Below are 13,116 nucleotides of genomic sequence, written 5' to 3' on the forward strand. Positions count from 1 at the left end.
TCTCAATATAACTTGACAATAATTTTATGCAATTTTTATTTTATTTTATTTTATTCTTACAAAAAAAATAAAAATAAATTTTGAAATGCTTTGTCTATGTTATTACTTAACGATAATTTCAAATTATATGGGATATATTGGTAATTCTGACAGATTTTAAGTTTAATTATTTTTTTTTATTGGTTTTTAAATTTAATCCCTATTATGTGCATTTTGTCCAGCGTAGCGCTATGGTTTTCGCACTCCAGTCAGCGAGTCACTCAACGAGTCCTTTATCCAATGGCTTAGTGTCAACGGCTTGCTTAGATTTAAGGACACATTTGTAGCATAGTAAACGAACGAGAAGATCCAATGTCATTAGATTTAGAAAAGGAGATGGAAAAAAAATGGGAGAGCCAGAAAAATGAATTTCAAAACGAGTTCAATCCAATTTTTCTACAGGGACTTAGAAAAATGGAACTGACACATGTATTTTTTCCGGGTTATCCCATTTTTAGCATGCCACAAATTTCTATTGTTCCATCTTTTTTAGAACTTAAGTGCTGCGCCAGGACTCGTTTTGATTGCACCCCATAGAAATAACGAGGTGCACACGTGCTCCCATGCGCTTTTATAAGCCACACTTCCGTAGAGTGTGAGAGATATCTCCGGTCCTGTCCGTTTATGCAAGTGTTAAATAAAGTATCCGCCGGCCATTGTAGTTTATGCCTGGCTCGCCCGAGCCGCTGACATTTATTGCTTGTTTTAAAACGGGCTAGGAAGGGAGCAAAAGCAACCGAACGACAACATTTATTACGGCCCGGGCACATAAAACACGAGCAGCGGAGTTTATAGTTGAGGAGCTATCCGCCTTTCAGTTCAGAGTCCAGAGGATAATGATAACTGTTCTTGAGCAGGTGAAATACTCAATGTGCATTTAAGCACTTTAATTCCTTGCAAATTATACACTATTTTACTAAAATATAAATTATGTTCGCCAATCAGAACTGATTGTAAACAAATAAGAATTGATCAGAGTCACATACATATGTTTAGTTTGATTAAAGACGAAATACTTTTAAATTGTATATTTTTATTGAATACCTAAAGGCAAAAGTCATTTTATTATGTTGTTGCAAATAAATAAGAATTTATCACACTTCATATGTTTTATTTAATTAAAAACGAAATGCTTTTAATTTGTATATTTTTTTTGTTCAACTCCTAATGACAAAAGTCTGGTGACTAAAAATGACTCCTACCAGAATAGTTATTTTTCAATCTTGTACCTATGCAAATTTTGCTTCAACTTTATTTTTCAATTTCATTGTAGCGTTGACCAACAAGCGTTCATATTATTTGAATTTGTTTTATTCAGTTGCGTCTTTCGAGCTGAGAACTTTTGCAAATAAAGCAGTTTATTGTACCGGTGGGACTTATAATCCACACAAGCGTTATAAGTGCTCCCTCACCTTCAGAGCTCCCGATTCCAATCCCAGTCCCAATCCCAGTGAAATATCTGAAAAGGGAAGTCCAGAGAAAAAGAAGGAATAAAGAGTTTCTGGGTCTGTTGGCCCTATCCTCGCAGCATTTCAAATTAAAAGCACTCGCCGCGTTTTATTGCTGTGCCTGCATTTTTCCTTACTTTTTCCTGCTGCCGGTTTCTCGTGTTGGACATACAAATTTTTATGTCCATTTGGCTTTATTTCACACTTTCGTGTTTATTATTGCTGCTGTGCTGGGCCAAAAACACGGAGCAAGAAAAATTTAAGTATTTGGACCTTTTTCATTCCACCGGCTTCTATGACCAAATAATGCTGTTGCCATTGATTTATGCAGGGACTTTCGCTAACTCTTTTTGGTGTCTGCTTCTGTCCTTTATTCGACTTAAATGCCAACTTAATTGTTGTGCCAGTGTCCAGAAAGGAGGCAATTTACTTATTTTATGCTCTCGTTTCGGAAGGGCGAAACCCATCCTTCCGAATCAGCAATAAAAAAGTGGGGAAAAATCTGAGCATTCCATTAGGTCACTTAATTTAGCGCAAAATGATTAGAGACTAGCAATTTTCTTGGGCCTCGAAATGGTACTTGCTTGGGAATTTGTGAAGCGGTTAAAAATTGAGTGAAAATGTAAGTAAACAGAACGCTCTAATTAAAAACGTGTCAGCAAATTAGGAAGGAAAAAATTTGCTAATCGCAAAAGATTAAAGTCATTGTAAAATGTATTTATTTAATCTAATAAATTAATAAGCAAACATAAATGTTAAGGAAGGCTTAACATAATTTAAAGCTTGCGCTCAGCACCCAGAACTCCATTACTTGTTACACTTTTGGAGTATTTTTCATGCAACTCTTGGCAATCTTTGTTTTCCACATTTCTCCAGGTACTTTGGTCCATGTGATATAGTCTCACTAGACCGCCGGAAAAACTATCCCTGAAGGTAGCATGATACACTGCCCGAAAGGCCAGATCGTAGGCTTCAATGTCGCTGAGGTTAAAGCGGTAGTCAGTATCCAGAATTCCCAAGGCGTACGAGGACCCACTGCCCACGGCGAAAACCTTTCCGTAGATGCGCAGCCCATCGGAGTCCACATAAACCAGACTGGGGCCTTCAGTAGCCCAACCTGCCAACATCATTCCCATAGAGAGACCCATTCCCTTGTAGTCCGCTGCCACATTGCAGATAAATCTGGCAGCGGATCGCACAGACAATCGCTCCTTGTAGCGTAGCTCGTGAAGTCTGCTCTCCCTCGTCAAAACTCGGTCCCAGTAAATGCAATCCGCTGCTCCCCCGGCCATGGTGCTCAGAATATGCTTATTCACCTGCACCACCTTCTGAACGCTCTGCGATCCAATATATTTCCCCGCGGTGGCCCTGGAATCCACACACAGGACGATGCCGCCTCTGTAAACGAATCCCACCGTGGTGGTACCGTGATCAAAGTCCATACGCACATTACTCTGGGCTGCCAATTCATTGAGTCGTTCCCGAGGACTCTCAAATGGTGGAGCCATTATTGCGAACGGATTCTCCATGTTACTCGAAGCCAGCCTTATTTGTTCGATTGTCTGTTGGGACGTGAGCGAACCAAATCCCCTCATAAACGATGGCTTATCCATTCCACAAATCTTCTCCAAAGCCATGACGCGAAACACAGGAGTTATTATGTAGGGTAATAGCAGTGTGTGTTTATTAAGATAGAAAAATAAAAATGATTTGACTTTGTCGTGTTGACAATTTAATCCAGGCATTTGAAATATGTTGTTTTCAAACATTGTAAAAAACAAAAATTTAAATATACTTTCAAAATTTTTCATGAATAATCTAACTTTAAGGCACTCAAATTTATATTTCAACTTATCTTTTAAATTTAATTCATGCCTCAATTGATAAACAAATTACATTTACATTACATTACATTTTGTTTGACAGTTCTCTGATATGAACAGTAACGTTGCCAATTAGATATGTTTGCCAAAGATTAAAAATAAAATATTTTTCATTTGTCCCGAGTAAATAATTTTTGCAATATCATAAGGTGTACAACACTGCTGCAATGAACTGCTATATTGTGCGAGATTTATAAAAATATGTCAAAGTGTAAAGCAATATATTTACACATCCACCTAAGCAAAACTCAATAAATGCACGACAAAATTTTGTATTTACAATATTCTCGTGACAAATTCATGTTGCCAGCTTGTATTTTTTTCTTCCGCTTTTGGAGGCATTTACCCATATGCAGATTAAAATATGTTTGTCATGGGTTTTATGAGCTTTTTCGCATTTCATGTGGTGCCCAGGAAATGGCCAAGAAACGAGAACCGAAAATTGAATATTAAATAACCTCAAGCAATAAACAGAATTACATGGCGTGCGAATGTTGTGCAGGTGAATGTGTGAATTGTTTATGACATTAATATCCGTTTGTTTGTGCAATCATTTAAAAAGGATTACACGATTAGCATCGCACAGCGGCAATTGATAACCGCTTAAGGCGATGCGGAAATTGTCATTTATATTATTTTCCCCAAAATGGCTTACTCTGTTCAACTTATGTTTAAATAGCAGGAATTCAGATTTAATGATAACAACGTGTTGAAACATTAGCATATGTAAGAAAAGTGCACTGAACCATTTCTATGATATATAATTTCTAAAAAAAATGTGGTTAATATTATAAAATCGGCGGCTTAATATCAATATCAGATTTAACTTCAACCCTACGAGTATTCATTTTCTTAAAAATAATTTGTATAAATATTGTTGGACTTACTTTAATCAAAACCATGCGTAGGACAAAATTTTTTATTCCATAAGATTTATTTTGAGTTCCACAGATCCCAAAGATCCCACAACCATCTATTAGCCAAGCTCTTGGGGTAATCAATTTTAATGTTCGACCCAACGGATGGGCCACACATTTTCAGCAATTGAAATGTGTGCGGCCTGTCAAAGGTTAAAACGTTTTGTTGCATTGCCAAATTTGCTCTTGACCAACGACGATGGCGACAAAACTGGGTGGTCCCAGTGGGGACCACATTGTCAATCAGGAAATTCCTTAAACACATCTATGCTCTGACCCTTTTCCCCCGTTTCTCCACGAATCGCTGGGTTATTTGCCAAAGTCGGAATGGCAAACACTTCTCCTGGGCCTTCGAATTGCGCTTGTGTTTGGGTTTTGGCTTGCCACCTGCCCCAAGTCGACTGCTGTGTCGAATTTATGCATTGCAGTTGACTTATTAGGGTCTGCCCCCCTGTTTGACCCCTGACCCCATCCAATTTTGGTGTTGATTCGCTTTGATTTGCCGGATTGCCCTGAGCTGGCCAACTGTGTGTGTCAGAGCAGCGCTTTGCATTCGGTTTTGGCCCGTTCAGGGGGACATGCTCTCGTTAATGGTGGCTAATTATGTTTAAGTATTCATTTGGGAGGGCATCATTTGTGATTTTGCGACGAAATGCTTTCCCTTCCGTTTTTCTTGAGGATTGACTATAAACAAAAAAAAACTTGTTAATTCCCCTTAAAAATAATTGATTAATTTAATCGCAAAACATTTATTTAAAGAATTTTAAACCAAACTTGTATAAAATACATAAGGAATATATTGTCAATTTTTAATTTTTGTTTATAACCTTTGACAAATTCCTTTATTAAGTTGGCTGTTATGACAAAGGTTGATTTTACAGAAAACTATTTTCAAAAAACTATGTAGATAAGTATGAGGTATGACGTTCATATTCTTATCTACATAGTTTTTTGGAAAAAGTATTTTTGATCTCCTTATAATATATTTTTAGTCAACTATTCATTTTTTAGTCAAATTATAAAATTATAAAATTCGTGTTTTAGGAAGTTCAAAATTATCGTAAACTTCATCTTGAGATTAGTTTTCATTGTTCTTAGAGATATTGGCCAGGGTCAAGTCAGCAACTCTTTCGCCTTGCTTGTCTGGAGAAAAATCTATGATATAAGTTTTGAAGCTTTTGACTGAAGTTATGTCTTCATCACTTTCCCATAGATTTCTGGGAATAAATTCGTCTGAATCTGCCTCAGATTTCAGTTTTCTGTATGGTAAAAGATGCTGTAATTGTTCTAATGAATCATCAACGTATTTATCAAGTTGTTCATCACTTTCCAATAGATTTTTTGGAATAAATTCGTCTGAATCTGCCTCAGATTTCAGTTTTCTGTATGGTAAAAGATGCTGTAACTGTTCTAATGAGTCATCAACGTATTTATCAAGTTGTTCATCACTTTCCAATATATTTTTTGAAATAAATTCGTCTGAATCTGCCTCAGATTGCAGTTTTCCGTCGGGTAAGAGATGCTGTAATTGTTCCAATGAATCATTGTATTTATCACATTCTACATAACTTTCCAATAGTTTTTTTTGAATATATTCGTCTGAATCTTCCTCAGATTGCAGTTTTCCGTCGGGTAAGAGATGCTGTAATTGTTCCAATGAATCATTAACGTATTTATCACATTCTACATAACTTTCCAATAGTTTTTTTTGAATATATTCGTCTGAATCTTCCTCAGATTGCAGTTTTCCGTCGGGTAAGAGATGCTGTAATTGTTCCAATGAATCATCAACGTATTTATCACATTCTACATAACTCTCCAATAGTTTTTTTTTGGAATAAATTCGTCTAAATCTGCCTCAGATTGCAGTTTTCCGTCGGGTAAGAGATGCTGTAATTGTTCCAATGAATCATCAACGTATTTATCACATTCTACATAACTTTCCAATAGTTTTTCTGGAATAAATTCTTCTGAACCTGCCTCAGATTGCAGTTTTCCGTCGGGTAAAAGATGCTGTAATTGTTCCAATGAATCATCAACGTATTTATCAAGTTTTTCATAACATTCCAATAGATTTTTTGGAATAAATTCGTCTGAATCTGCCTCAGATTGCAGTTTTCTGTCTGGTAAAAGATGCTGTAATTGTTCCAATGAACCATCAACGTATTTATCGGGTCTATTACTAACAGGCAGATTTGGATAAAACTCTTCCAGTTTTTCTAGGCAAGACTCTATGTCTCTATTAATGTCACTAGAATTTAATTTCCCAAAGTTTATGTTTGAGCTACTTTCTAGAAAATTTCCTTCGCTTTCTTTATCATCAAGATCACGCTCGCTTGGAAGATCTAACATATCTTCTAGGGAAATATCCACTACTTGATCGAGATCAATATTCGTTTCCTTTTTTACATTTTCAGTATCAAAAATAAAATTATCTAAAATCGATTTTTATTAAAATCATCTAACTCATTGAAATTACTATCCTCGCACTTTGGTCTGCATCCCTTTTCGGAATAATTTTTTTCACTTTTTACAAGCTTTATTTCATTCTCTTCCAGAATCTTTTTAGTAGAAGACAGATAGGCTTTTGTTTCCAAATCCTTTTTACGCAATTCATTCTGTTTATTTTCAGAAAAATTGATTTCATTCCAATAATTGTCATACAAATCGTTTTTATTAATATCGTTTTCAGATATACCGATTTTACTAAAATTATTTTCAGTATAAACGATGTTATTTGAATCATTTTTTGTAGAATCATTCCAATCGTATGAGTCTAGCGAGTATAAGCTTTCATCATCCTTAGTATTTGATTTGCTTTTCTCTTGGGAATCATCGGTATAAAATTTGCTTATAAGATTTCCTTCACCATAGCTGTTTTTCAAAATTAAATCACCTCTTTCGTGGTTCGTTTCAGCTTCACATTCTGGCTTGCATTTCTCTTGGTAAAAATAATCATGGCTTTGAGTTTCATGATGGAAATCCACAGTCGCATTCTGATCTAATTTTCTTTCCAAATCATTTTTAGGCGAATCGGTTTCAAATGAGTAATATATAGTAGAATCATTTGCGGACGAATCTTTTTTATTATAACTATTTAGAGTGGAATCATTTTCAATCGAGTTGATTGATCCATGTTTAGTCAAATAAATTTCACTTGAATCATTAACAGTCGAATCATTTTCAGTAAAAACGACTTCACATTTTTCAGTCGAGCAGATTTTGTTTGAATCATTTAAAGTCAAACTTATTTTAATCGAACCATTTTTAGTGGAAGCATTGATTTTATTGCAATCATTTTCAATCGGGTCGCGTTTAGTTAAATCATTTTCATTTGAATCGGTTTTATTCAAATTAATTTTAGTATTATCTGTAATTGAAACAATTTTAGAAGAACCATCCTTTTCGTTACATTCGAGCGAGTTTAAGCCTAGAAGGTCAATCCTACTTTGCAAGAAATTATCAACTAAATGGTTGAGCTTAATGCTCATCGAATTTCCGCTTTCATTATCAGAATGATCTTGACTCTTTGGTATGCATTCATCTTTATCTCCATCATCAACAAGGTTACCCATAATCGAATTTCCGCTTGCAGAAGAATTGTGTTTTTTCAAATTATTTTCTGTCAAAACAATGGTGTTATTTTCGGCCATCTCGATTTTACTTTCAGTAGATTCGGTTTTATTTAAATCACTATTAGCCGAGTTGATTTCAGTGGGACGTTTTTCAGTCAAACAGATTTGGTTTGAGTCATTTGTAGTTAAATTTATTTTAAGTGACTTATTTTCTGTGGAAACGTCTTTATTTTGTGTCAAATTGATCTTTTCAGAAATATTTTTGGTTGCACAAAATTTTTCCAAATTATTTCTAGTGGAATCGATAATAAACGAGTCATTTTCAGTTAAATCATTTGAATTCTTGTTTTCATATTCAGAAGGTGTCTTTGTTTGTATACTTCCACCTAATTTCATAAGAAGTTGATTAATATCATTTCTAACATTATCGACGATTGAATCCGGTACATTTTCAGACCGGAGACGAGAAAGTTTATTTAACAACTGTAAAATATCATCGGTCATTTGGCTTAGTTCCGCGTTGTCCTTTTCCACTTCAGAGAAAAAGTCCTTTAGTTCTTTGTCCCAATCTTGCTCGCTAACCGAAGACGTACTTGGAACCTTTTCTAAATTAGCTTTAATTTTGTTTAGTTGCTTAACAGCTATGCTGTTTTGAGCTAGCAACTTTTCCCTGTCATCCAAACACTTTTCTATTGAGTTCACTCTCTCTTTTTGAACATTTACATACAGCTGATCATTATCGACATTCCTTATCGATATCTTAAGCTCAATGATTTTCTTCTGAATCCAGGCAGAGGCTTGGGGCAAGGTAAAGGACGTGAGATCCTTCCTGTGGTCTACTTTAATAAAAACCGATTCGATGGGCTTGTGCAACAGTCTCACATATTGACCACGTTCGCTTTTATCAACACTTGCCTCGACGCGGCTATTTTCCATCATTTCGCATATGACTTTGTAAGCCCTTTCCCATATAGTAATCTCAAAGCCCACTTTCAGCCGGATGTCTCTGAAAATGTGCTCCCAATTGTCGTAGTCCGCTCTCATAATTTCTATATCCCTGCGAAGCGATTTGCACTCGTTCTCATCACACATGTCCGATTTTATTTGCTCCTCGATTTCAACCGGATCGTTAACGCAAACTATTGGGGCTACTGCGGTAATCTCTTTCGTTGGCTTCGATAGTATATCCATCTTGAATTCTGGAAATAAAATTGATTTTGATTTTAGTTGGCTAGCGAACACAAAGGGATTTATGCTTACCAAGAAAGTAATATTTGTAATTTTCAGCTGAAAAATATTTATTTTTCGATTTTTCCAACCAAACTTGCTACGTGATGAATAAAGATTGAGTATTTCAATAACTTCTCATAATCGAATCCCTTTACATAAGAAACAAATGTTTCTTAGTTCAGATTTGTCAATATTTGAACAAGAAGTGCCTTATATTTTAAATGAATTTATTATGAATTATTATAAAATGAACATATTTTTAAAAATCGTAGCATTTTTTTTTATCAATTTAAGCTAAGATAAGATTAAGATAAGCTCTTCAATCCTTTTGATGCACGTTTGAATATTAAATTATCTGTCTCTATTTCAACCGAGCTCACTTTAAACGAGTGTTACTCCTTAGGAAGCCCCAAAGAATGCAGCAACAATTCATCGCCGGGACATGGCTTTTAATCAAGCCAAGGACCCAGCCACGCACACAGGCGAATGTATCCAGCACATGTTTACATATTCCTGCATACTTATGCGCTCCTCGGAGACAGGGACAACATAATCACATGCGTAGCTGCAATTTCCGTTTGCATACTTAGAGGCGCCTTCCCCTTGGACCACCCCATGATATATAACTGCGCTTCGCAGGCTGTAAATTTTGACTTTCAATGCGAGCTGGGAATTTGACATTTACTAATTGCCGGATTATGCATATACTGAAGACAGAAGGCCCCTAGAAGATGCGAGGGCTCGGAATGCATTTCCCAATCGAAAAACTCCCCAGTTAAGTAAACTCAGTTGAGAACATTTCGTAAATGAAACGGGTTAAGCTGCTCTTAACTCTCCAGCCAGAGGTAGAAAAGCCAGGAAACTCGACTAAGTTTTATTTCCGCTCGAACGAGGGAAGAATCCAGCAGCTGTCATCGGCATCGACGGCATTAATTAATCAACGTTATGCATGTCAATAGAGAAGTGTACCAGCCATCTCTTTCAGTTTTATCCCTGCCATCTCTTTCTGCTGCTTGTTGGCACTTGATTTTTTTTTGTTGGTTTTGCCAAGCAGAATATCACTTTCGCAAATTGAAGTTGCTTTTCCTGTCTCTCGATTTCTGTTGTTGCATGTGTGGCATGCTTCATGGCAAGTCATGCATATTCATTGTTTACAGGCACACAAGCACCCACAATCATAAACAATCTCTTGGCAATTTTACCTGATTTCTTTTCAGAAACTTCCACCCGCTCTCCGTCAATTAGAATCGACTTCCCTTCTTGGCTTATGTGTCGTTGCATTGGGTATTGTTTGGAGCCGTGGCAGCCCAAAGCACTTTCAATTGCAATGCCCCTCATTGGTTTACAAACTCTCTACTGTTTGCCATTTAAGCTATTCGAGCAATTAACCAAATCGTATTGCACAAAATAGGAAAATGGGAAAATGTACCCTGAAAGCTTGCAATTGTTAAGTGGAGATTTGAAGGAAACCGTCAGTTAATATCCTGAAGTTCATATCCTGAAGCTGTCAAAAATATACTATATATACTATATATTTTTAAATAATTATTTAAAAAATAGACTTAAACTTAGACAACCAAAGTTGGCATGGCACAAAAATACTTGGTATTCATTTATCATTTAAGATATGAGTGTCGTACATAAAAAATATGACTCCACATTCTCATATATTTCTTTACCAAATACTCATCATCTACCTTTTAATGTGCCACAATCGTTAAAAGGATTACACACTTTTATTGCCAATCAGCAGATATGAAGAAATATACATAGCAATACCACTTACACGACCTGTAACTGCTCTTCTGTTTTCAATTTATATATTTATTTATTGGCCTGGACATTCATAAATTCGATGTCTTTCAGCCCATAACAATCATAATCTTTGATATAATTTCCACTTTATGATTGCCTAGCTGTGGGGCGATAAAAATATACACATTGATATGTTTTTATGGTTCCAAAAAATAAAACAAGGGAAGTAAACAAATAAACAATGTACAGGGACATCAAAGAGCAATTTCAATGCAAAACGCCTGAGACACACAAACACATTCTTACCATATTTCCCATTTTTCTTGTTCAAATGCAAACGCCTTGAATGTGTTGACAATTTATAGACAAAAGGTTGGTCGGAAAGGCTGGCAAGAATAACATGTAATTTGACAAAATCCATAAACCATAAATTTTTGGCCAGCCCAGCACTAAAATTGCCACATCCCCTGGAGGAAGTTCCTCCATTGTCTTTGCCAGTGGACTTGTTTGGCAGCCCCAAGAAAACTGTCTCGTAATCGGAGGCAATAAAAAGAAAAGCAGAAACGCATAAAATATTATCGAAAGCAGTGCGAGTAGTTGGTAACCCTGGTAGCCGCATAAAAATCACCCAAGTCAATAAATCGCCATCAGCCAGCAGCCATCACGACTATTAGGTTAAATCAACCCAAAAGACACGAGCCGAAATAAGCATTGAATAAATTTAGTGCCCACTTTTGGGTATTTATCATGTAATGCTCGATGTCATTTTATTAAATGCCCAATTAGAGGGTTTTTGCTGTGATTCTTTAATAGAAGCCAAAGGCACAAATGAGCTGCAGAACATAAATTGTGACGGAAGTAATAAGTGCTCTTAATCAGACATAGTTTTCCTCTGACTAAAGAGATTTCGTTGAGAGTCACAAACATTTTTTATTTATTGTAAACAAACGAAGGAAAATACCTTTTTCGAACTGAAGCCTTAATCTGTAACTGTTTCTACTCACACTAAAGATGACGAGAAAACAGAGAAAAGGCATTGCAGAACAATTTAATTATACACTTAATTTGCTTAAATGGTTGATGGATGCCACAGCAATTCAAGTGTTGACAGTAGTAACAGTTTGAGCCTTCACAGAAAAAAACTAAAAAGTCTACTTTTAACCGATGAAAAGGATCTCCGTTTTTTGCCCATGAAACTTTGTTTGATTCCAAACAAAAGAGCGAGGAAAAACTGAATGGGGTGGTGAAGCGAAGTAGAAGGCAAACATTTTGGCGCTTGCTGCATCAAACACATGCAGACAGCTTAAGCACTTGATGCCTGGCTTTTCCTGGGAGCCAACCCACATCCTGTGAATTTTGTGAGCCACCCAGCCTGCATCGTTATTAAATTTGCGTGGAGTATCCCTCTGTCCTTTGTTAGTTGAGGCTTCGCCCGGGATATGCGGTAGCCTAACTCATAGTTTGTGGAGTTAGTTGGCCTAACTAAGTTTTGCACCAATTCTGAAAGTTTAGGCGCAACTTGGATCCCTAGCTCCCTGTAAATGCGATTAGAATCAAGAGAACTTTGGCCCAAGTACCAAAAGAGGTATAGAAAATTAATGACTAACAAGAGAATATTTAACATAAATATGTGTAGGTAAAGATGTTACTTCGATAAAAGCAAAAATATAAATAAAAACTATTTAAAAATATAAAAATCTGCCCCAATAGTTAATTAATTTGATTCTTCAATGTCGAAAGGACAATCTTTTGTGGAAAAATAAATTTCATGGCCTTGTGAAATGTCACACGTTTGCCACAAGATGCTCACATCACCTGCAGTCCCCCAAGATTGAGTTGCTACAGCTTTGGCCAAGTCATAAACCAGGCTCCTGTCGAATCTGGCCATGTCCTGTCCCGAGTCCTTTCTCGTGTTCTCGTCCCAAATGTCCGACAAATGACATTTGAGCACGCCCGCACAATTCAATTAATGGGCATTCAAATGATATAAACCTGCTGAGGCATTTTTAGTGCAGCCTCCCAGTCGAGTGCTCCGTTTCATTAGCAGGCGTCCACAGTGAATTGAGGTATTGCCAGGGGATGCATGAAAACTGGACAGGGACAATACCAAGCCCATCCCACACCCACACTCCGTATTCAAGCCATGGCAACTACACACGTGTCACATGCCCAAAGGCAAACAACAGGTGCAAAAAGAAAAAAACCCCAAACACAACAACATCCCTAGTAACAGAAGCCAGCACACTGCGAGAATTAATCCTGGAAAATA

At 36.4% G+C, this 13,116-nt stretch overlaps 2 protein-coding genes across 2 annotated transcripts; both read right to left on the reverse strand.

Annotated features, from left to right (window-relative positions):
• Positions 1-2,226: 2,226 nt before the first annotated feature.
• LOC128261465 (proteasome subunit beta type-5) lies at positions 2,227-3,236 on the reverse strand. Its single transcript, XM_052995180.1, has one exon. It carries the CDS (start codon positions 3,230-3,232, stop codon positions 2,264-2,266), a length of 969 nt encoding a protein of 322 aa, XP_052851140.1. The 5' UTR covers positions 3,233-3,236; the 3' UTR covers positions 2,227-2,263.
• Positions 3,237-5,105: 1,869 nt separating this feature from the next.
• On the reverse strand, positions 5,106-9,256 carry LOC128262516 (dentin sialophosphoprotein). The gene is made up of 2 exons (XM_052996821.1): positions 9,123-9,256; positions 5,106-9,061 (listed from the first exon to the last, which is right to left on the reverse strand). The coding sequence occupies exon 2, from the start codon at positions 9,051-9,053 to the stop codon at positions 6,723-6,725; it is 2,331 nt and encodes a 776-aa protein (XP_052852781.1). The 5' UTR covers positions 9,054-9,061; positions 9,123-9,256; the 3' UTR covers positions 5,106-6,722.
• Between the last annotated feature and the right edge of the window lie 3,860 nt (positions 9,257-13,116).

This window comes from Drosophila gunungcola, unplaced genomic scaffold (assembly GCF_025200985.1).
Source record: "Drosophila gunungcola strain Sukarami unplaced genomic scaffold, Dgunungcola_SK_2 000001F, whole genome shotgun sequence".
Classification (NCBI taxonomy): Eukaryota; Metazoa; Arthropoda; class Insecta; order Diptera; family Drosophilidae; genus Drosophila; species Drosophila gunungcola.